The following is a 25,806-nucleotide window of genomic DNA, read 5'->3' as shown; positions in this document are numbered from 1 at the left end:
AACTTGTGGGTATTGTTAAAGTATTCAAATCATCTTAAATCCAGCGCTGTACTACTTACTACTAACTTCTTGGCAGTCAGGAGGCCGGCCCAGGCGGGCGCTTGCAGCGTAGCTCACTATGTCATGCGCATGCTCCGCCCACTTTAGGAATGAAGCAGGCGGCGCAGGTGCATGACGTAGTGAGCTACGCTGTGAGAGAAGTTAGTAGTAAGGCTCCATTCACACGTCCGTGGTGGTTGCGGATCCGCAACACACCTGCCCGGCACCCCTATAGAAATGCTTATTCTTGTCCGCAAGCTGCGGACAAGAATAGGACATGTTCTATCTTTTGCGGAGCTATGGACCCGAAGATCGGGACCCGCGCTTCGCAAATGCGGATGCAGACAGCACACTGTGTGCTGTGCGCATTCATTCCGTCCCCATAGAAAATTAATGGGTCCGCACCCGTTCCGCAAAATTGCGGACCCATTTGCGGACGTGTTAATGGAGCCTAAGTAGTACAAGCGCTGGAATTCCAGATGATTTGAATACTTTAACACTACCTACAAGTTAGATATGATGATACTACTGTGAGCGGGGCCCGGTGTAGTAGAATACAGTGATTTGCATCGGGCCCCGCTGCCATTACAGAACCAGACGCCGGCCCCCATTCACTACACAGGGACACTGTTATGGGGGATCCTGTGGATGACACATTAGATAAGATGCTATATATGTGTCATCCACAGATGCCCCCATAACAGTGCAATCCACAGATGCCCCCACAATAATCCCCCATAACAGTGCCATCCACAGATGCCCCCATAATAGTGTCATCCACAGACCACCATTAGTTCAAAACCCAAAAATATTTTCTTATCTTCCTCCTCAAAAACCTAGTGCGTCTTATGGGCCGGTGTGTCTTATAGGGCGAAAAATACGGTAGTTCAATGCATTTCTTTTTATTTTACTCACTTATATATCGCTACTATATTCCGCAACTCTTTACAGACTTAGCATCAAGCTGTCCCCATTGAGGCTCACAATCTAAGTTCCCTATCAGTATGTCTTTGGCGTGTGAGAGGAAACCAGAGTCCCCGGAGGAGACCCATACAAACTCCATGCAGATGTTGTCCTTGGTCAGATTTGAACCTAGGACCCCAGCTCTAGATATTAGGGGGACACAAATATTAGGGTATGGCCACATGGCACGGTCATGATGCAGTCAGGTACCGCAGCATCTCATTTTCCAATAGAAGTCATTCGGAAAATGGGTTTCTGAGATAGACCTGGCACTTTACATGGAGGCAAATGACACCACTCCCCTTCAACCATGTGTGATTTAGATAAATAAAAACCATGACACAATTTCTTAGTGGAATAGAAATGGCCGAAGTGCTTTATTAAGGGTAACCAAAATTAAAACCAATAAATAATTTAATAAATTAATTAATAATTAAAACCATAAACCATAACAATAAATACCACTTTCAAACCATCCATATAGACCAAGATCCACTCAGCATCAGCTGAGCGATACAGCCCCTCTAATAAAGCACAGCGACAGATAGCACAAGATTAAAGTAAGGGGGGGGGAGGGCGGGCGCTGTCCAGATCCGCGACGACTGCCCTGAGGTAGCGGCGAACCTGACAATATAAAGGGGATAAGTTTCCCGCCATGTAGCCAGGAACAAATCAGATAGCTGGAAATCTCTCCCAGCAACAGGGCAGCAACCAATCAGCAGATCCGCTCCAGTTGCCATCCAGAATCTTTAAATTAAACAGCACCAGCTCCAACTGGATTCAGCATCCTGAGGTAAAATTTGACCTGAAAAATAAAGCGGGAAGGGAAAGAAAAGGGGGGGACAAAGGGGGGTAGAGAACACTGATTGCCTAATAAACTTGTCACTAAATATGGGGTCATTGCCCCCATGTGTCCCCCAAGCTATACGCTCTGGTGGGCCCTTACAATCTGTGAGGACTGCACCTGATTGACCGCACATAAAACCTGCCCTACTGCTTGTGGCTCAGATTGCATGACATATAGAGTTGAGTAGCTGCTTGCGGCATTTGCTTTACAACAGGTGTTTTGCTACCAACAGTGGCGGACAAAAAACGCACCCTAAACGCATGATTATGCGTGCAGTAACTGACCCCATGCTTTTCCTAACCGCATCACGACTGCCATGTGGCCATACCCTTAGTTTTATACCTAATAATTCCCAAAAATAGCGACTTTTACTTAAATAAAGCATTGAAAGAGTGTTCTATATGTAGTGAAAATAAAAGATGATCGAATAATTAACTTTGCCCTCAAATAAAAATGGCATAGGCCATAAATGAAGACATACAAGTATTGGTAAATGATGTGATTTTTAACGTAATGGGCATGGTTTCACTTGCAGCTTCTAGTTACTGTGTAAGTCTGTACAATGGTCTCCACAAAGTATATATTTACTCTGACAAGGTATACAAAAGCACATAAAAGCAAGAATTGCAATACAAATATCAGTCAAGCTATATCCTGTGTCGACCAAAATCTGGAGAGCACCAGGTATAGTCCCATGTTATAGTGAAAGGACAAGGTTGTTTGTAGCCAGGGAGTGTATTGGGATATCATGCTGCGTACAGGTTCCCTTAAAGAGGACCTTTCACCTGGAAAAACATTGTGAACTAAGTATCATGACATATACAGCGGCACCCAGGGATCTCACTGCACTTACTATTATCCCTGGAGCCGCTCCATTCTCCCGTTATGTCCTCCGGTATGTTTTGGGGACCTTGGTTATAGTAGGCGGAGACTGCCCTTGTTTTGCTGGGCGTCTCCTCCTCCCAGGCTGTAGCGCTGGCCAATCGCAGCGCAGAGCTCACAGCCTGGGAGAAAAAAAACCTCCCAGGCTGTGAGCTCTGCTCTGCGATTGACCAGCGCTACAGCCTAGGAGGAGGAGACGCCCAGCAGAACAAGGGCAGACTCCGCCTACTATAACCAAGTCCCCCAAGTCTCGCCTACTATAACCAAGTAAGCGAAGATACCGGAGGACATAACGGGAGAAACGGAGCGGCGCCCAGGGATAATAGTAAGTGCAGTGAGATCCCTGGGTGCCGCTGTATATGTAATGATACTTACTTCACAATGTTTTTCCAGGTGAAAGGTCTATAAAACATCACATAGTACATGACAATCTCTTTCTAACAAAGCTAGAACCAGCCCTGTACCTCATATGGATCCAGAGATCTCCAATAGTTGGCAGCTCATGTCCTTTCTGCTTGCAGTTCTCTCCTTTTATGGCCTCATGCAAACGACCGTTGTTTGGTTCCGCATCTGAGCCGCATTTTTTGCAGCTCGGATGCCGACCCATTCACTTCAATGGTGCCGCAAATGATACGGACAGGACTCTGGTGTGCTTTCCGCATCCGTTGCTCCTTTCCGTGGCCCCGAAAAAAAAAAAAGAAAAAAAAGAAATAGAACATTTCCTATTCTTTTGTGGACAAGAATAGGCATGTCTATAGTAGGCATTCCGCAAATTGGGGGACGCATGCGGCCGGCATCCGTGTTTTGCCGATCCACAAAATACGGCGCTGTGGTGTGTATGTAGCCTAAGGGTACTTTTACACTAGCGGCAGGACGGATCCGACAGGCTGTTCACCCTGTTGGATCCGTTCTGCCGCTATTTCGCCATGCCGCCGGACCGCCGCTCCGTCCCCATTGACTATAATGGGGACGGGGGCAGAGCTCCAGCGCACCACGGCAGTTCGCGGTGAGAGGCCGCTGGACTAAAGTCGGACATGCAGTACTTTAGTCCAGCGGCCTTTCGCCGTGTACAGCCGTGCTGCGCCGGAGCTCCGCCCCCGTCCCCATTATAGTCAATGGGGACGGGGCGGCGGTCCGGCGGGACGGATCCGACAGGGTGAACAGCCTATCGGATCCATCCTGCCACTAGTGTGAATATAGCCTTACTGTCACAGCTGCTAAAAGAAGATCCAAATGTTAGCTGCTGAAGGATGAAACTGAGCATGGCCATCCACATCAGCAATGTTATGGAGTTAGAAAAATCTGAGAACAAACAGCAGGTGGCGCTATACAGAGATATTTTATTGAATACCTCAGTGGCTATACAAACCTTTTATAATTACATGTAATTACAAAAGTATTTAGATCAAGGTACTGGTTTGAAAATGTAAAATACTTTTCATGGGACAACCCGTTTAACTTACAGGATATCATATGACCAGTCATCTGACCCCTGTATTATTCGTACCATTAAATATTAAAACTTCTATGTGCAAAACTACTCATATCCTTGACATATGCTGCCATTGTCCTCTCTAGTCTCAGAAGGCTCACACAAGATAGAGTGTTTGTCTGCACTAATTTATGTAATTTTCATGGAAATATAATGTGTATCTTTGAAGTGGGAATGCAGAGTTACCCAAAAAAGTGTAAATTAATGCATTCCCATGTAATATGATACTGTAATATGATGCCACTGTTGTAATGTCAGTTTGTGAAATGTAATCCCTCTTAGATATTCTACCATCAACTGTGAGTGGTGTTATTGTAACGTGGAAGGGTTTAGAAACCACAGCAACACGAAGTGGCAGACCATGTAACCAGGGGCCTAACTACCATAGCGGCAGACCATGCAACTGCTATGGGGCCCAGGACAAGAGGGGGGGCCCAGTTGGGATCACCCCCTCTTCTACTGGGGGGTAAAAACTGGCTTTTCATGGCCTAGCAGCTGCATACAAGCCCTGCATCACCAAGCACTATGCCAAATGGAGTGATGTAAAGGACACTTCTGGAATCACGCTTCTCTATGTGGCAGATGGATGTGTCTGGGTTTGGTGAATGGCAGGAGAACAATGTCTGCCTGACTGCATTGTTGGAAGAGGGATAATGTCATTGTGTAGATTGTGAGGGGTTGGCACAGGTCCTTAGTTCCAGTGAATTGAAATGTTAAACGGGTTATCCAACATCATACAACAGCCCTCCCATGTGCCGGGCACCTCAGAGGGAATATATTTACCCGGCTCCCCGCGCCGCTTCTGGTCCCACTGCTGCCTCTCCCTGTACACAGATGAAAACATCCAGGAGGGGGGTAGCAGGCGATGACGAGGACAAGTCTCCTTAGCGTCACACGCGATGCTAGGGAGGCTAGCTCCCGTCCCCGCCTGCCATTGGCTGCTTGGCCCCCCGACACGGAATATTTTGATCCGTGTACAGGGAGAAGCAGCAGTGGCGGTGCGGGGGCCAGGAGGGGAGCGGGGTAAAGTATATTCCCTCTGAGGGGCCCGGCACATGTGTGGGCTGTTGTAAGATGTTGGATAACCCCTTTAGTGTTTCAGCATACCAAGACATTTTGGACAACTATATGCCTCCAACTTTGTGGGAACAGTTTGTGGAAGGTGCTTTTCTGCTCCAGCATGACTGTGCCCCCAGTGCAGAAAGCAAGGCTCATAAAAGAGTGGTTGAGTGAGTTTAGTGTAGAACAGGGATGTCCAACCTGCGGTCCTCCAGCTGTTGCAAAACTACAACTCCCAGCATGCCTGGGCCACCTACAGCTATTAGGGCATGCTGAGAGTTGTACTTTTGCAACAGCTGGAGGGCCGCAGGTTGAGCATCCCTGGTGTAGAAGAAGACCTTGACTGGCTGCACAGAGCTCTGACCTCAATCCTATTGAACACCTTTGGGATGAACTAGAACTGAGATTGGGGGCCTGGCCCTCTCATCCAACATCAGTGCCTGACCTCACTAATCCTCTCCTGGATGAATTGGCAAAATTTTAATTAAAACAAAATAAAATTCCAACCATCAAATTTCTGTGTAATAGCAAAAGAATACTAAAATAAATTTCAATAAAAGCTTATGTGATTTCATGATCCGCAAGTCAACTTATTGGTGTGTAGCTGTTAGGAAAATATTAGTTTGGCCACATTATCTGGGATGTCATCCATCTGCCTTTCTGCCCGCTACTGCTCGGTTCCACATACAATAGTTCTACAACAATAATTGCCAATGTTATTCAGCTGAGCAAATAAATGATGACTCACACAGTCTAATTTCATGTCTGTTATCAGAATATGTTCATTAATTACTGTGCCCCAGGCAGTCTCTTGCAGAATGCTTACAGATTGCTGCATTTTGTAAATGTTTCCAGACGTAATTCAAAAAAAACAACTATTAAGTAACCGTGAATATCTATTAGATGTTTGCCACTTTGATTCGGGGAATGTTTATGACACAGCCAGCGTGGTAGGTCATTGCGTTGTGTACAGTGCTTGACAGTAATGGGGTTAGATGACACACTTGTTCTTTGCTTAAATTCTCCAGAGCCCGAAACAGGAGTTTTATATGTGACTCATGTGATGCAGCCAAGAGCAGTGTACTAGGTTTGTGTGGCAGTCTCGTCCACATTAGAGACCTTTTATCGCACGTATACGTATGCTATTGGTAAAAAATGTGAAGTATAGCATAATGGGGAAGAAGGTTATCTGGTCTTATTTACTGTTCTTAGGCTAGTTTCACACTTGTGGCACGGAGTTCTCTGGATCTGGCATTGCCAGATACTACCGCCATTCCCGCCAGACCCCATTGACTATAATCGGGTCCGGCAGAGATCTAGCCGCTACCTGGCAAATATCGGACCTGCAAAGTGTCCCTTTTTTGCCGGGGCAATCCCTCTTTTTGACCCAAGTCCCTCTGAACCTATTTAACATAGTAACAGTTTATAAGACTGAAAAAAGACATCTGTCCATCCGGTTCGGCCTGTTATCCTGCAAGTTAATCCAGAGGAAGGGGAAAAAAAACTGTGAGATAGAAGGCAATTTTCCTCACTTTAGGGGAAAAAATTATTTCCCGACTCCAATCAGAATAACTCCCTGGATCAACGACCCCTCTCTAGTAGCTATAGCCTGTTATATTATTACACTCCAGAAATACATCCAGGCCCCTCTTGAACTCTTTTAGGCTACTTTCACACTAGCGTTCGTCGGTCCGCTCGTGAGCTCCGTTTGAAGGAGCTCACGAGCGGACCCGAACGCAGCCGTCCAGCCCTGATGCAGTCTGAATGGAGCGGATCCGCTCAGACTGCATCAGTCTGGCGGCGTTCAGCCTCCGCTCCGCTCGCCTCCGCACGGCCAGGCGGACAGCTGAACGCTGCTTGCAGCGTTCGGGTGTCCGCCTGGCCGTGCGGAGGCGTGCGGATCCGTGCGGATCCGCCCAGACTTACAATGTAAGTCAATGGGGACGGATCCGTTTGAAGATGCCACAATATGGCTCAATCTTCAGGCGGATCCGTCCCCCATTGACTTTACATTAAAAGTCTGGACGGATCCATACGAGGCTATTTTCACACGTAGCTGTTATATGCTAAAAATAATGCAGACGAATCCGTTCTGAACGGAGCCTCCGTCTGCATTATTATGATCGGATCCGTTCAGAACGGATCCGATCGAACGCTAGTGTGAAAGTAGCCTTAGTGAACTCACCATCACCACCTCCTCAGGCAGAGAGTTCCATAGTCTCATTGCTCTTACCATAAAGAATCCTCTTCTATGTTTATGTAGAAACCTTCTTTCCTCCAGACGCAGAGGATGTCCCCTCGTCACAGTCGAATTTGCTCCTTAAATGTCCCTCTTTTGATTTGAGGTATAGATTTTCATTATTACATTCACAATATTGACCCAGAAAGTGTTGGTTCCATTTCTGTATACTTGAGCCCGTCTTGTATATCATTTCATTATTTGATGCAGTTGGGATTTTAGAAATTTCTATATATTTAGATTAGATTATTTTTGTGCCATTTTGTAAGAGAAAACTATTGAAGTGTACAGATATGCAGGAAAAATGGATCTTTCACACAATGAACCCCTCACAGTTTCCCTCTTTGACGCCGAGCGTCCTTCCCTCACTGCGCCTGTGCCGAATACTGAACGGCGCGAGATTTACACTGCAGACCCGGCCGGCGGGAGGTGAGCAGTGCTGCCCTGGCCCTGTCAATCAAGAGAAGAAGGGCGTGAAAAGAGGTGGGCAAAAGGAGCCTCTAGAAGCAGCTGCAATGCCCCCCCCCCCCGCTCCTAGAGGCTAATTAGCATATTATAAAAGTTAGTTTTTCTCAGTAATGGCTTTAGGCAGTGAGATGTCACTAATATAGTTATGTTCAGCTGACATTAGCACATCGCTAATGTCAGCCAGCTTAATACACATTTTTCAGGTGACCAAAACCCTTTAAGAGCACCAGGGAATTACATTATACACGGCTCGTTTCCATGGTTACAGACCACCCTGCAGTCCATCAGTGGTGGTCGTACTTGCACACTAGGAAAAAGCGTCAGCTTCTCTGGTGGCTGGGACCATGGGAGCTCACATAGGTTGGTGCTTTTTCCTATATTGTGAAAGTACGACCAGCACTGATGGATTGCAGGGTAGTCTGTAACCATGCAAACGAGCAGTGTATAATGTGATGGAAAAATGAATCCAGCCAGCAATGGAAGCAAAATTGATAATACCAATACATTAGTAAGTGGCTTGTATTAACTTTCTCTAAGTGATAAATCATCAGGACTGCCAGGAGCTGGGCTCCCACTCATTTGATATTGATGTTTAGTTGCCAACAGTCCTGGAAAATTTGCCATGTTCGAGGCCAAAAATGGGTTAAGTGGGCATAAACCCCAATCATAAGTGGGTGTTTCCAGGTGGGATCGGAGAGCTTATATGCCCCGCTTTTACCACCTGAAAATTTGGTAAGTATGTTAATAGCCTATGTTGAGGATAGGCCATCAATATTCTGATCCTCAAAAACCCCCTTTAACCCACTTCCACGAATTTGACATAAGTTCATGGGCTTGTGGTCCAGTCCCTTTTCCAGATGCCTGTTAAAATAGTTTAAAGGCACAGCTCAATCCTGCATAAAGTGACATCAGCAGGATTGGGTTGTCACTGACAGAGGTACATCCTGTACAGAGACAGGGATCTGAAATAATTAGTTCCCTTTCACTAAAAGCCCCTTTATGTTCCCTGCAGACCTGCTGCATCCAAATCATAGGGGCTGTAGAAAACCCCATGGCATCATTAATGTGCAGGGAGAGCCAGGACGACTAAATCCGTGTGTCCTACAAAAAAAATACACAAAACATTTTGGAGCAGACTAAGAAATTAAAGAAAACTTGCCTTTTATTTAAAAAGATATTACACTTTTATAATGGCTATCCAATGTATAATGAAAAATTACAGTATACAATCTATATCTGTATCCATGTGTCACGCTTTTCAAGATCTCTTCTTGCAGCCATTCAACTTGCACAGCTATCACTTTTAATTATTAAAAAGCCTTACTTGCTTTGTTCCCTGTGCTCAGTGCAGAGGAGCTAATAAAAATGTCTGTATTCCCCACAGACTTGGCTGTGGGCAGAATGACTGGCAACAGTTCAGTATACATACCAGGTGGCACCATACTGTGTTAGAAAATGTCATAACTTCACTGGATTATTTAATAGCATGACAACATCAAATATGCTTAATTTTTTTTAGGCTTTACGAAATGAATAAGATGTAATTGTGGGTCAACCCCATTACATAGTATATAAGGCTGAAAAAAGACATTCGTCCATCCAGTTCGGCCTGTTATCCTGCAAGTTGATCAAGCGGAAGGCAAAAAAAACAAAAAACTGTGAGATAGAAGCCAATTTTCCAAATTTTAGGGGGGAAAATTCCTTCCCGACTCCAATCAGGCAATCAGAATAACTCCCTGGATCAACGACCCCTCTCTAGTAGCTATAACCTGTAATATTATTACACTCCAGAAATACACCCAGGCCCCTCTTGAATTCCTTTATTGTACTCACCATCACCACCTCCTCAGGCAGAGAGTCCATAGTCTCACTGCTCTTTCCGAGTTTAGATAAACTACCTTTCTAGGAACGTTCTTTCACGTTCCTAGGCGTCCCTGGTCCCTGCCAGTGATTGGCAAAGCAGTTATTTTGTGCATGTCCAGAGGGAACAGGAAGTGAAGACCAACGGGAGACCAAGGAGGCAGCAGGCGATCAGTAAGAATTATTATTTTACACTGCTCTGAGACAATTTTTTATATATAATCCGCCTGATAACCTCTTTACAGATGAGGTTACCATCTAAAGAATTTCATATTTCACAATCTTTTCTAAGTTTTTGAAATACGATTACTCCACAGAAGAGAACATATTATTTTTTTTTCTTTCTGTGAGGTGGTTGGAAAAAAGATGGATAGAGGGTTGTTATCATTCGATTTATACTGTACATCTTATTCGAGAAGAGTATCCATTTTAGCGCATAATAAAGTTAGAGGTCCTTTCACCTCTCCTGACATGTCTGTTTTGATAGCTTCATATATTCCCCATGTAATAACAATTCTGGAGCATCTATTCTTATGGCTCCATGTTGTACCATTCCTTTATTATTTCTACTAGAAGTTATGCATGGATTGCTATTAGCCTTCAGTAAGGGTACAGAGGGGAGGTAACCAGTTGGGGAGGGTGTACCTGCACAGACTGACTCCAATCAGTGCTGCAATTGTCAGTCTATGCAGGTACACCCCCCCCCCCCCAACTTGTTACCTCCCCTCTGTACCCTTACTGAAGGCTAATAGCAATTCATTCATAACTTCTAGTAGAAATAATAAAGGAATGGTACAACATAGAGCCATAAGAATAGATTCTCCAGAATTGTTAGCATGTGGGGAATGCATGTAGCTATTAAAATAGGCACGTCAGGACTAGTAAAAGGTCCTCTTTAATTATGAATTTGTGGCATGTAAGGCAGATAACGGCGGCAGGTATCTCTTTTTACAGTGTAGTATAAACGATGTACAGATGGTGATAGCAAATATTTATATTCTGCCCCGATGTACTCTATGATTTGCAGAAATATATGCTAGATAGGCAGGATTGTGTATTGGTTGCAGTAGGAGATTATAATACGATGATGGATCCAATTAAAGATAGATTACCGTAACTAATAGTAAGACTTCTCTCCATAACACTAACCTGGCCAACTTAATAGCGGAGTTTGACTGGGTGGATGTTTGGCGTTTATTAAATCCGGAAGAAAGAGTTTATTCTTGTTACTCAAAAAATGCTACCGCAAACCCCTAAAGGGAAAAAGGGAGATAAAACGTAACTTTTACTCGTTATTATAATAAAAATAGTTGCGCTACACCACAAAAGACATACAAGGCCCATAGAACACAATGGAGAAAAAATTGAATGATCTCACCAAACCAGGTGCCTTGGTGTACTTCATGGGATGTAGTTCGACACTGGTACCAAATAACTTCTGGCGAGTAAACGTTCAAACTGACCAAAAGTAATAAATTGCATTGAAGAAATAATAAGGGGTAAGGGAATAAATCAACTCAAAAACTTGTTACAAATGGTCAGTGAACCGCAGAAGGGGAAAATTTTGTGAGAAAAAGTTTTCCCCTTATCAAACATGCCCCGTAATAATTTTAAGGCTGCCATATAGAGGATACATACTTGCCCTCCAGTGGGTATGGGCAGTATGTCTATTGATTTTAGGAGTTTTTAAGAGAAGTGATTAACCCCTCTCTTGTTATTTACATATTTCCTGTTACTCAAAAACACATCAAACTTGGTCAAGGATAGTGTCATGGCAGTGTCACGATCTTGTTGCTGCTTGCTGTGGCAGGTGCATTCTGTTGCCAGGGACAACGTGTCTGTTTCTCTGCATGTTTGTGCACTTCCCCTTTTATCTTAGTTTCTTCCCTGTCTTGTTCTGTAGGGGTTAACTCCCAGGCTGGGTGTGGCCCCTTGGTTTATTTAACCTGTGGCTTAAAGGCTGGAGTTAGTTGTCCTCCAGCCTTTGTTGGTGCTGGAACTTTGCTCATGTTCGGCTTATTCCATCTGCCCAGTGCTTGAGGGCCACTTTGTGGTACATCAAGGTCTTAGCAATGTTTCTCCTTTGTCTTCCCAGTGTCTCCTTCCCTTCACTACCCTACTTTGTGTGGTGTCGTTAGTATGGGTAGGTGTTATGCCTGGTTGTTGTTACATGTCTGGTGGCATATTTGCTAGACATTGTCTTTTCTATCGGTGTGACCTCCAGAAGGGGGTAACAGGGTTCCCCGGAGGGGGAAATACAAATCTATATGCATCTCTGCCTGGGGCCGCCCTGCATCCTGTTTGCATGGGAGTCCAGGCAGTAACTGGTGTGCTGGATACCTGGGTGTGGTTGTTTGTACTGTGTCCTGTATGGTGTGTGGGCACCAGTACTCATGCTCAGATTCCAGTCATGGTGGCTGCGGCAGGTAAGTGGTTGTTTTGTGTGCTTACCTGCCGATCCTGGCATCTAGGCCAGTTGAGACTTCTGTGATTCTGTGTAATGGAAGAACTGGTCGCCTCAGCCTTTTCCCTATTTTTGAGGGATTATCAGGGCGACAGGGTCCTAGGTTCCTGGGTGTGAGCCGTCCTACCATCCAGGTCCGCTCATATGGGTAGGAGTTAGGGAAGCAATAGGAGGTGACCTGCTCCCTTATCCCAGCCTCTGGCCTAGTTGCTTGTCTGCCTGCTCCACATTGTACGGTGGGGAGTTTCCCCCACTCCCCATCGTGACAGATAGATTTGATCCTGGGAAATAGAAAATTGCTGGGAAATAATATAACAAAAATAAATGATGTCCCTATGGCCCTATTAGATCATTGTTCTCTTGTTATAGAGTTTGAGCTTATGACTAAGCAGGGCCCCTTACTATTTAAGTTGAATTCTCACTGGCTAACTGGTTAAAAGATAAGGAAGACCTGAAGGTCTTTTTTCATGTCAACCAAAATTCAACTAATAAACAAGTGGTATGGAATGCGACGAAGGCTTTTTTGAGAGGAATTTTGTTTAATAAAGTGAACTATTCGAGAAAAAAACTGGTTAGCAGAACACAAGTTAGAAGAAGCAAAAGCGAGTTGTGCGGTTGATCCCTCAATAGAAAAGCTGAAAAAATGGGAGTAGGAACAAGAGAGAGGTAAAGATATATACATTGAAAAATCTAAAACAACATTATTTTTCCAGGGGATTAAGTTCTTTTCAGAGGGTGAAAAAGTGGGTAAGACCCTAGCTAATATAGTTAAAAACCAACATTCATTTTTAAAACATGTAAATATGAAGTTTCGGATACGATTATGGCAGATGATAAATTCAAAGGGTTTATATCTAGATGTTCTAAGGGGTCATTAGGTTCACAAAATTCTGACTTGGTGTTACAATGGAAGGATAAATGGTCTAAATGCAGGAATATATTTGGTCAGAAGTGATAAGACATGATGTATGTTGTATCCTTCAGGGACTCGCGCAAGGATTCTTATTTTGTTTTAATCAACACATTGCATTTAACACCCAAATTGTTTATGTCGTATAGGATTTATGGAGATTTCAAATTGCTCAAGAAGTAAATTGGGAATAATGGGGAAAAAACTGTGTCCCAAATTATTTAGATATTGGCTTGATATTACATATTAAAGCCTGAAAAATGTTCTTAAAGGTCCAGCTGTGTCTACTGTATCTCGGGGAGTGTTCAAAACCTAGGGATTGATATTTGAATTGGCTCTCTTTCGAAAAAGAAAAGGAAGCTGAACCTCTGATGCCACTAAAGGTAAGGTAGCTATCATAAAAGTCAATGCTTGACCTTTTAAACAGGTCTTGAGGCATAACTTGGATAATAGCTAAGCTAGTGCCTCATCTACAGACAGTTGTTAATAAATATTGATGACCTATCTTGAGGCACAGACCCATTAACTGGGTGAGAGGCCTTCGTCAGGATTCAGGGAGGAGTCTGTTTCTCCTTATGGAGGGCGCCTAATGTAAGGAGTCTTATAGGCCAGACAGTGCTCCTCTGGGGAAAAAAGTTGGCAAATTAGCTCTTTCGAAAAAGAAAAGGAAGTTAAGCTTACTATTCTTACGTCTACTACATCTACACTTTACATAAGGAGAAATAGTACCCTCAAATAGGGATTGACAAGTATTATAAATAGTCCTTTTTCAAAATAGTTTCAGGCCAGGTTATTAGTTGCTAAATGTAGGTTTCTGCATTTGTCTTGATGAAAAATAAGAATAAAGAAATGTTAATTCTTGTCAACGGCATTGGAATTTGAACATTATGTATCAACCTTCCTTGCTGATTGCATTATATGTCTGTGCTGCATAGACTTCTATAGGAGCACAACCTGTGCATGGATATCTCTGAAAGAATGTGGAAATCACATTGACTTGCAAAAATCTTAAATAATTCATAAACGCATTTTTGATTCCTATGAATTAAGCATTTCCCCTTGTTTCCTGCACAGCGAGGATGAGAAGAGCATTATTCATAGCTATTTAAGGGTCCCTTCTTGTGAGCTGGAAGCCAGCTTTGTGTACAGCAGGACCCATGAAAATGTCATTTTAGTTGACATTATTTGGTTAGTGAAAATGCTGTCTAGAATAACTAACGAAAGACAACTGAGATAGCCTTCTGTTCCAGCCGTTACTAAACACAGCTGTCAGATTATAATATAATAAAAAGGTATTCATGTGACTTTCAGAAGCAGCTCATGGTCCATTCAAAGACCTCTGACTTCATATACATACACACTTTGCTGATATCCAGCCATTTCCAGAGCCCCTATACATGTTGGTCCTGCTGATGTACTTGTTACTGGATGATTAGGCCTCATGCACACAGCCAAGCTGAGGGTTATCAGGTGCTGGGCATAAGCACATCCATATCTATGGAATACTGAGGAGCATGCGGCAGATTCCATAGCGGATTTACATAGGGGCCCATACACTGAAACGGGCATTATGTTTTGGTCTGTACTGTTCATTGTATGGAGAAACAATATGGCAATTTGCATGAACAGACACGTTTCACACATGAACAGCAGGCTCTGGGCGTGTTGCGGATTTTCAAATCTTTCACAGTACCCTTTCTGCTGTGATTTTCACAGATTTTTTTTTACAGTTCTTTAAAAGGAAAGCACTGGAACAAGAAATGTTCCAATGCTTATATCAGAGTGCTAGAGGGGTGAGAATGGGGATAAGCACTAAGGCATATTGATCTTCAGAAGCGTAACTTATAGCTCCAGGGCCCCAATGCAGAATTGTTAATGGGGCCCTCCAACTATAATGCTTCATTTACTGTGCCATCTCATATGGGGAAGAGAGACCTTGTGGCCTCCTCTGGCTCCTGGGTACAGCTGCGCCCTCTGTAGTTGCACCTCTGTTCTTCTTAGTATATGTGTTACTGTTTCCTATTTATTGCTTTATGTCGTCCTGTAATTTATAATCTCTCTGCTTTTTCTCTAACAGAAATTTAGCGCTGTATACACAGGCTTCCTGGCAAGTCTGTGATACTTTTTTTTTTCCCCCACACAATCAGAGGAGGCAGCTCCACACAGCAGCCAATGAGAGGAGGCAGCTCCACACAGCAGCCAATGAGAGGAGGCAGCTCCACACAGCAGCCAATGAGAGGAGGCAGCTCCACACAGCAGCCAATGAGAGGAGGCAGCTCCACACAGCAGCCAATGAGAGGAGGCAGCTCCACACAGCAGCCAATGAGAGGAGGCAGCTCCACACAGCAGCCAATGAGAGGAGGCAGCTCCACACAGCAGCCAATGAGAGGAGGCAGCCCCACACAGCAGCCAATGAGAGGAGGCAGCTCCACACAGCAGCCAATGAGAGGAGGCAGCTTCACACAGCAGCCAATCAGAGGAGGCAGCTCCACACAGCAGCCAATGAGAGGAGGCAGCTCCACACAGCAGCCAATGAGAGGAGGCAGCTCCACACAGCAGCCAATGAGAGGAGGCAGCTCCACACAGCAGCCAATGAGAGGAGGCAGCTCCACACAGCAGCCAATCAGAGGAGGCAGCTCCACACAGCAGCCAATCAGAGGAGGCAGCTCCACACAGCAGCCAATCAGAGGAGGCAGCTCCACACAGCAGCCAATCAGAGGAGGCAGCTCCACACAGCAGCCAATCAGAGGAGGCAGCTCCACACAGCAGCCAATCGGAGGAGGCAGTTGCAGGAGGGAGTAAGCAGCAGCCTGAACTAATGAGACAATAGATGTGTCGAACTACCTCACGCTCCCTGTAGGCACTGTATCTAAACTGTAGTCACAGAGCACACCTCTGCTCTAATACAGCTGGGCTAAAATGCAGTCAAGCTGGAAAATCTGAGAATTTTTTTTTTTAGGTAATGATCCCCTGTAGATAGTGACTTAGATATAATTTTTGAGTGCCTTGACTAGACAATTCCTTTAACACTTTACTAAAAATATGAAAATTAAGGTGTGAAACCATTCATTGTTCAAGGGGTCTTCCAGTCTAGCTTTAACTTGGAGTCTGAGACTCTGAAGATCGACAGGCCCAATAACAGCAATAGATGGGTTTGCAGCTGTTGTATCCGGTGTAGGCAGCCCTCTGATATAGCCACAGAGCTGATATTAATATTTATGTACAGGGAAACAAACCTCTGACACGAGCACCCAAAACGCATTATGCATTCAAAGTACTTGGCCTGAACGCACAATAGTGGTTTTCTTCATTTACATAAACAGCTTGTTTAAAAATTCTTCTGGTTTCTCTTAGGCCCCTTGCGGGCGAGCGTGTCCGGATTAGGTCAGTTCAGGAAAAAATGCGCAATTTCGCAGGTAAAGTCATTTAGTTTTGCCTGCTATCGCCTTCGGTTTTCATTGCGTGGGTGCAATGCGATTTAATGCGTTTTGCACTCGCGTGATAAAATACTGAATGTATACAAACAACATCTCTTAGCAACCATGCGTGAAAAACGCATCGCATCCGCACTTGCTTGCAGATGCGATGCGATTTTCACGCAGCTCCATTCACTTCTGTAGGGCCAGCTTTACGTGAAAATCGCAGAATATACAACATGCTGTGATCTTCACACAACGCAAGAGTGAAGCGTGAAAACCAATGCACATGAATGGGTCCATATTTTGCTCGCATCACAGATTGCACCTGCACGGAATACTCGCTTGTGTGAAAGGGGCCTTAGAATTAGGCTACATGCACATGACCGTATGTGTTTTGCAGTCCCAAAAAAAAATAAAAAATTTTTTGTTGCGGATCCATTGTAATAATGCCTAAGGCTACTTTCACACTAGCGTTCGGGTTTCCGTTCGTGAGCTCCGTTTGAAGGAGCTCACGAGCGGACCCGAACGCCTCCGTCCAGCCCTGATGCAGTCTGAATGGATGCAGATCCGCTCAGACTGCATCAGTCTGGCGGCGTTCAGCCTCCGCTCCGCTCGCCTCCGCACGGACAGGCGGACAGCTGAACGCTGCTTGCAGCGTTCGGGTGTCCGCCTGGCCGTTCGGAGGCGTGCGGATCCGTGCGGATCCGTCCAGACTTTCAATGTAAGTCAATGGGGACGGATCCGTTTGAAGATGCCACAATGTGGCTCAATCTTCAAGCGGATCCGTCCCCCATTGACTTTACATTGAAAGTCTGGACGGATCCGTCCCAGGCTATTTTCACACTTAGCTTTTTTTTGCTAATATAATGCAGACGGATCCGTTCTGAACGGAGCCTCCGTCTGCATTATTATGAGCGGATCCGTTCAGAACGGATCCGCCCGAACGCTAGTGTGAAAGTAGCCTTAAACGGACAAGAACAGGACACGTTCCATTTTTATTTTGCGAGGTACGGAATGGACATACTGATGCGGACAGCAAACGGTGTGCCGTCCACATTTTTTGCGGACCTATTGAAATGAATGGGTCTGCATCCTATCCGCAAGAAAAACGGAACGAGCACTGAAACAAACAAAGTTTGTGTGCATGTAGCCTTAGACAGCAGTTTATCTCCATGCAAGCTGCGTAACACACTTCTGTGTGGAAATAAGCTTAAAGGGGTTGTCTGGGATTGTAATATTGATGGCCTATCTTCAGAATATATCCTCAATAATAGGTTGGTGGGGATCCAACTCCAGGCACCCCCACCAATCAGCTGTTTGAAGAAGTCACAGTGCTCTGGTGACAACTCTTCCCAGGCCAGTGATGTCACATTAATTGGACACATGACCTACGGTAGGTGCAGTGAATGGATCTGGCCTGCAGTACCAAACACAGCCACTATAGAATGTATGGTGCTGTGCTTGGTTTGCTGTGAAGAGGCCGCTGTGCTCAATGAAGCACCGTGGCCCCTTCAAACAGCTGATCAGCCGATTTGCTGGGAGTTAGACATATTCAGGGGCATTGATATTGTATTCCCAGACAACCACTTTAGCTCAGGGTTTTTATTTTATTTTAAAGGTCTTATAATTATGTTTTCAGGTCGACCCCCTGATAGAAAAATGTGCATGATACAGATTCATATTTGATCAAAGATCAAATCAGGCTATGGCTATCATGCTACATGTATTTAAAGGGGTTTTCTGAGATTTTAATACTGATGACCTATCCTCAGGATCGGTCACCAGTATCTGATCGGTGGGGATTCTACACCCGGGACCCCCGCTGATCGGCTCTTTGAGAAGGCAGTGGCGCTCGCCGTAGGATAGGTCATCCGATATAAAATCTCTGAAAACCCCTCTAAGATCGTCTTTCTTAGTTTATTTCTCTTTCAGAATGTATTCATATTTTCTTGAATATAATGTTGCTATTTGAATGTGTGTCTTCAGCTGTCGTAGTGACCTGAATATAATATACAGGGCTGCGGCTTGTTCATATCCCCCGCAGTCTCCCTCTACTGTCTGTCGGCAGAAAATAGCAGTACACCTTTGTAAATTCAGCTGATGGCTTCTAGGGGTAAAGGAAGGGAATTGCAAATTAAGAAAATAAACCTGTGCTTTCAAGATAGAATGTGCTCATTCTGTACAATAATATATTGGCGGCAAAATCAGAGAACAGTAGTTTAAGGTGAATATATATATATTATTTTTTTTCCCCAATCACCTTGTTCAATGTTTGTCTGTATCAGTCTTAGATTAAAAGGATTGTGTCGTTTGTACACGTAGTACTTAGGTGGTCCGTGAATTATCGACATAGGCTCTGAAAAAGTAGACAAATTTATTGCAGCGAGGAAAGGGTAATTAAGTTTGGCGGTCTCTAAAAACATTTTTTCTTTTTCCTTTAGGCTCAGTCAGACTTACGGTATCTTGTATGCTAGCGGTACGCACTTTGGTTAATATTAATAGGTACATACTTGCAAAGCACTAGGATTAGTAGTAAGCCTCTGCAGCAAATCAGAATGCATGAACCATAATTCCTTCAAGAATTTCGGCTATATTTGAAAAGAAAACGTCTAATCACAGTACCTCAAGCGTACCAAATTCTCAGCTGAGAAATTATAATGTCGCTTTCCAAAATGGCAGTGCATGATGAAGTCAGAAAGCTGCTCTGTTGCCTGGTTTATTGAGCTTTTGTTTTTGCGATGTACTACAGGGTACTTAATGTGTGTTGTAATAATTAGCTGCCCTTTTTTGTGCTCTAATAAATACCATATTTCTGGCCAAGAAGCAAGTTTATGTGTAGGTAATCCTTCCTGCTATTTCAGCTAATAATTTAGTCTTCTAATTAGAAATATACTAGCGCAATCCAGTTAAATATTTAGGACAGTGTAAATTTACACTAGACAATCTAAAGATGTGCCAGAATCTAGATGAGAAATTTGGTGCATCTTTAGACACTTTTGTCTAAATGCACCTCACTTATATCATTTTATATATTTTTTTAAAGTAAAAGTCGTAAAACATAAAAACTATATAAATAAGTGTCTCCATAATTTTTACCGCGCAGTGAACAGTGTGAAAACAATAAAAATAATTGCTGTTATTATTTACAGTCATTCCCCAAAAATTTGTTATACAGTACATTAGATGTACCACAAAATTATGCCATAAAAACATGTCCTTGTGCAGCTATGTCAATGGAAAAATAAAAAAGGTGAATATAAAAAAATCACTGGGGGAGATATATCCAAGCCTTAACAAATCGGGCACATCTCTGCCCTGAACCAGAACAGAAACTGAAGTCTACGCCAGCTACAGCCTGGCGTAGACTTCAGCTATAACTTCCGACACTGTCTGGCGAAAGTAATAGTAAATGTGGCAGGGCGAAGCCATACCCCCTGAGAAGTTCAAAAAGTCACAAATTACTGTGCACAAATGCCATATGCCATAATGTGCGACTTTTTTACGCCACAACTGTGGCGTATAGGGCTTGATAAATGTCCCTGACTCTATCCTTATGGTTCAATCTCTTTTTATTAAGACCGTTTTGAAATACAATAGCAAGGTAATATAGGCACAAAAACATTGTGTCTCTATCGGTAAAGCTTGACATAATGCAGTATCATAGGCAAATGTAGCTACATAATACGGTGGAATACCAAGAACAGATGTAATAGAGACAGTAATGTAATGTAACTTAGGTAGAAACCCAGTGTAAGGCACTATAATTTTTATTAAAAAGTGCAAAGGGTGAGGTATATAGAAATGATAAGACAGGCAAAAAAGAACACAGACTCGCAGACTTACATAGGAGACTGGACAGATACAAGGGGTTAGGGTGGGCAATAATTTGTACCTTATCAGAGATACTGACCATCTAGGTGACCTGTGAAGGAACAACGCCATTGTTCAGCCAATCCGAGAATTGCAAGGTCATGCAGAACTGAAGCCAAGGCTCCCAAGCCCGTGCAAAGGCAGACACCAGATCGTGATCTTCAGCCCCAAACTCTTTCATGTGAAGACTCTCAGTTGATCTCCATCTGCTGGGAATTATTTGCCTCATGGCCAAAACAAAGAGTCTGCTGGATCCGACCCATAAAAAAACTGATAATAAGGCTACTGTAGGTGAGGGAGGTATATTAGACCGGTAAAGGGAATTATATAAGGTGAAAACATCTTGCCACAAAAGAACCCCCCCCCCGGGCAATCCCACCAGACGTGAAGCATTGTGCCAACCATCGCCGAACAACGCCAGCAGGTATCGGGTACAGAAGGATAAGACTGATGGAGCTTTACCAGTGTCCTATACCACCGAGGCAGTATCTTGAAGTTGAGTTCCTGCAGTCTACACCAGTGGTCCCCAACCGGGCGGGGTGGCGGCGGGGGTGGGGTTTCTGGGCGGGGCTTAGGCGGTGGGCGGGGATGACTGATTCACACTCATAACAAAACACAAGGTGCATATTAAAATATATAACACTATATAACGACTATATAAACTGACTATGGTCTCTGCTGCACTGGTCTCTGCTGCACTGTACCGTATTTTTCGCCCTATAAGATGCACCTGGGTTTTAGAGGAGAACAATAAGAAAAAAATATTTTTCATTACACCTCAGGTCAGACCAGCAATCAGACCTCAGATCAGACCCACAATGGCTCAGGTCAACCCCCAAACCTTTAGCCATCTATCAGCCCCTAATGTCAGCCATAAACCCCCCTAATGTCAGCCATATGCCTGCCCCTCATGTCAGCCATATGCCTGCCCCTCATGTCAGCCATATGCCTGCCCCTCATGTCAGCCATATGCCAGCCCCTCAGGCCTGCCCCTCATGTCAGCCATATGCCTGCCCCTCAGGCCTGCCCCTCATGCCTGCCCTTCATGCCAGCCATATGCCTGCCCCTCATGCCAGCCCCTCATGCCTGCCCCTCATGCCTGCCCTTCATGCCAGCCATATGCCTGCCCCTCATGTCAGCCCCTCATGCCTGCCCCTCATGTCAGCCCCTCACGCCTGCCATATGTCCCCCAGGTCAGCCATCAGCCCCTAGTGCAAATAAAATAAAACACTTATCTCTCCTGCTCCTGGTCACCATCGCGATCCTCTTCATTCTGCTGTCGGCAGAGAGACCTCACTCTGTGCGCAGCCCTGCACAGCTGATAGCCGAGCCGTGGACCAGGAAGTGGTGAGTACAGATCCTTCACCGCTTCCTGGTCCTTCTGTACCATAATGGAAGCGCTTCATTAGTACAGCGTTAAAGACTCCCCTGATCGCCACGGCCCGGTAAACCATCTTCCAGGGCCCGGTCCTGGGCCACGGCCCGGCGGTTGGGGACCGCTGGTCTACACGACACTGATGATTTATGAGTAAATAATACAGATCTACTCCATTGTTCCACTGTAAGGCTACTTTCACACTAGCGTTTCTATTTTCCGGTATTAAGATCCGTCATAGGGTCTCAATACCGTAAAAAAACACTTCAGTTTTGTCCCCTTTCATTGTCAATGGGGCCATGAGTGTCCTATTCGGTCTACTGGTGCTTGAGGTCGTTTTGAAGATTTCTGAGGCTTAGGCGCCTATGTATGCCAGCTATCGCGCCGTGGATTGAAGTGGACTGAGCGTGGCCTTGGCCATTCAGGGAGTTCCAATAATGGTAGATCAAAGACTTCCATTCGTTTTGGTAAATCAGCTAGAGATTTAAAAATTGCTGTTTTCCCATCTTTCTTGGCAATTAGGTGAAAGGGGTATCCCCATCTGTAGATAATGGCGCTGTCCCTGAGAGTTTTCAGGAAAGGTTTTAGGGCTTTACGTAACAAGTGTGCCTCGCAAGGTCCAGCAAGATGAGGAGTTCTTTGTTTTTGAAAAGGGTTGCCTCTGGGATTCTAGCAGCTCTGAGAATGGCTTCCTTGTCCTTTGTAGAAATAAATTCTGCATATAATGTCACGAGGGCAGGAAAGGTCTCCTGTTTTTGGGCCTAGAGCTCTGTGGATTCGATCAATATCTATGGGCTGACCAGGATCTCTATTCAGCAATTTGCCAAAATATTTGTGTGCCCAAGTCTCTAAGTCTGGTGGAGAAACTGATTCAGGGATCCCCCTGATGTGGAGATTGTTTCTCCGATTCCTATTTTCAATGTCATCCAGGTGGGTTAGTATATCCTGGATCTGTGCAGTATGGTCATTTATGACTTTATGATGTGAGTCTAGTACTGCAAGTACTTGTAGCTCCTCTATCTCCTCTACCCTCGCCATTTTAGTCTTTTAAATCTGACGACCTCAATGACCTGGGTGTCATGGTGGGGGAGCCTCCTTGCTGGGGCGAGGAGCCGGAGGATGCTGCCGCATATCTGGAAAGGGAGGGAGAGGAGGTGGTTCATGTGTCTAGGACTCGCTGCCGCTGCATAGGAGCCCAGAGATCCGGTGGTCTTAGTGTCCTGGTGTGTAGAAAGTCCACTTGTCGGGGAATTTGAGTTCTGGGTGTGTGCAGGCAAGGCTGCCCCACATGCTGCCTCCGTCATATTGGTAGACACGCTACCCTTGGGCTGGCTGGATGAGCCGAAAAAGTAGGAAATACCTCCAGAATCTCGATCCATGGGTGTTGAAGAGGGTCTCTTCCTTCGACCCAAATAGCAGCCAAGAGTGCCCTATATGCAGTAAGTAAGCCGGAGATATTCAGGAACCAGAGATTCGTGCTGCTCACTCTGCCATTGGCAAGCTCTGCCCCCTCCCCCCGACTGTGTCTTTAAAGGCGTTGTCCAGCTTCTACAAAATGTTACCTATTCCCCCAGACAGTGCTGAACATAGCATAAAAATACACTTTTTTGCCTCCTGCTGCTCCTTTCCAGCGATGAGGGTCCGGTCCTGCTCCTGCTGGTTTCCAGTGAGTAAACTTCTGGATGGGTCACATGATGTGCCGCAGAGGTGATGTGTTCCCAAGTGACACATGAACCTCCGGGAAAATTGTTGTAGAAGCTGGACAACCCCTTTAATTTGCACAGTAAGCTGTATGTGAAAGAGGTATTCTTTGATCACCTATACCGTGGATAGCTGATAACTGTTAAACCGGTGGAGGTCCAACTGCTGGGACTTCACTAATTGCTATACTGAGAATACTCGCCTGCTTCTGTACTCTCATAGAGTAGTATTAAGTGGATAGGTGATAAATGTTAACTCCTAGAATAGACATTTAATGAGGCCAAGTGAAAAGAACCATGGAGACAACGTGTCCCAAATTAGTTTCCTACTATTTAAAAATGTTTCCTGTCTCCTTGTAAAGAAGACCGCACATGTTCTTAGCTATCTAGAAACTGTGTCTAGAAGATATTGTATTTATTATGTAATACATAAGTGATGGTGAACTATATTGAGATATCTAAACCTATCTGTATAAAAGTGAGCTACAGTGTTTTTGCTATTAATATCTACGAAATGGGAAGAATGGGGATCCCCCAACCAGCACCAATGTACAGCGCTGTACATGTGCTTAGCTAACTGGGCACTCGCTCTCCACTAGGATGTGTTGCCTACCTCGTCTGGTGGAACATGGGTCAGTGAAGCCACCTCGGTATTACAAATTGGTTTGGGAAATATTCCATACATTGTATTTTTTTTTACATTTTTTAATGCCTTGGTTTTTCCAGAATGAAAGTCCATGGCATTTTCACAACAGTTGGGATTTTTAAACTAGTCTGCTTTCAATCAGTTGCGGTCAGATTCATGGTGGAGACAGGAGACAGCTTGTGGAGCCTCCGTCTTAATAAAGCTATGAAAATTCAAATTTGAGTGATGGTAACCCATCTCATGACCACAGGGCTCAATGGAGCTCCGATCTTTGCTGCTCTTTGCATTGTCCTTGCACTGAGGACTGCCTTAAATAACATTGTAAAGGCTATTTCAATTAATTTATCTCTCTGTGTAGCAAAATCGTGGCCCCACAGGACAAAGTGGTCAAAAATAGATGGTCTTTGACTCTACAGAAACGCAATTTTGTTATGGAAAGCTGGACCACCTTGTTCCTTCCATGGCAGTTAAGCATCTCCTTCTAATGTGAGAGACCTGCCAAAGAGTTTCACATCTCGACCTCGGAGACCCTTTTGAGCTTTTCAAGTTAGAGGGGTTGTCCCAGAATGCCAGTTTGTCACCTACCCACAGCTTCGTGTCCCCCTTAATGAATCTGTGGTTGAGCATGCACACTACTACTCCATTAAGACTGCCACAGATGGCCAAGTGCTATACTAAGTTGTCATTGTGGAACAGTCCCTTAAAGCTGGATGTGTACTTGAAAACTGAAGCTTCGTGTTATGCAACATATTGTCTTTGTGGTATAATTGTGAATGTGTAACCCTCTCGAACTGTGATGCTAATAATATGACGTTTGTAGATAATTGCTCAATTTATCATAATTGGTACCATTACTTAGTTCCATACATATTAGTTTTTTGACGTATACTGAATTGCCAAATCTTTTTAGTTGTCTAATAAATTTAGAAAACTGCTATGTAGAGACCTTTTCTTATGGAAATGTGTGGAATCTTTAGAAGTGTAATATCATGCAATACATATCTTCCCTGTTCTGTCTCATCTACTTGTGCCTCATACTGATATTGTTTCTTTACAGAATGATTGAAGACTGTGGGAAAAGGGGGAATAACATGGCAGACAGAAGGCAGCTGTTTGCAGAAATGCGTGAGTAGCATCTTTAATGTTGACATTTTTGTAGGTATGTTTTTACTAGAATGACTGACACAAAGGAGTATTTCACAACAGGATAGGTTATAAATTAGTTGATTGAGAGAACAAGGGACCCTGGTCCTTCACCCACCCCCACCCTAATAGCAGGATGACTAGCATGGCAGGATTACTGACTATTTCAGCCTCAAATCCACTGGATAGGTTATAAATTAGTTAATTGAGAAAACAAGGGTCGCTGGGCCTTCACCCACCCCCCAGCCACATGGCAGGATGAGTATGAGTGGAGCAGAAGTCAATCATGTCGGCTGCTGCTGCATTCAAAATCTATGGTGCTGCTAAATGCAAGTACTCCAGTTTGATGATAAATCGCCCTACAACAGAAGTGTCCTGAATAAAACGTGCAATATTATCTCTAACGTCCCATTCCACAAGAAATACTTTC

The 25,806-nt window shown here is 44.4% G+C and overlaps 1 protein-coding gene across 14 annotated transcripts in view; it reads left to right on the top strand.

Moving 5' to 3' along the window:
* Window positions 1-25,806, top strand: part of DTNA (dystrobrevin alpha) — a 359,099-nt gene that overhangs the window by 197,542 nt on the left and 135,751 nt on the right. For 5 of the 14 annotated variants that reach the window (XM_044292996.1, XM_044292992.1, XM_044292986.1 and 2 more), the window contains exon 2: window positions 25,291-25,358. The exons of the other annotated variants lie outside the window; for them this stretch is intronic. In XM_044292996.1, the coding sequence (XP_044148931.1) occupies window positions 25,292-25,358 (67 nt within the window). In that variant the 5' untranslated portion in view covers window position 25,291. The remainder of the gene's footprint in view (window positions 1-25,290; window positions 25,359-25,806) is intronic. 14 annotated transcript variants of the gene reach the window in all.

Source organism: Bufo gargarizans, chromosome 5 (genome assembly GCF_014858855.1).
Source record: "Bufo gargarizans isolate SCDJY-AF-19 chromosome 5, ASM1485885v1, whole genome shotgun sequence".
Taxonomy (NCBI): domain Eukaryota; kingdom Metazoa; phylum Chordata; class Amphibia; order Anura; family Bufonidae; genus Bufo; species Bufo gargarizans.
Note: the sequence above shows the minus strand (reverse complement) of the source record. Positions and strands in the feature narration are given on the sequence as shown.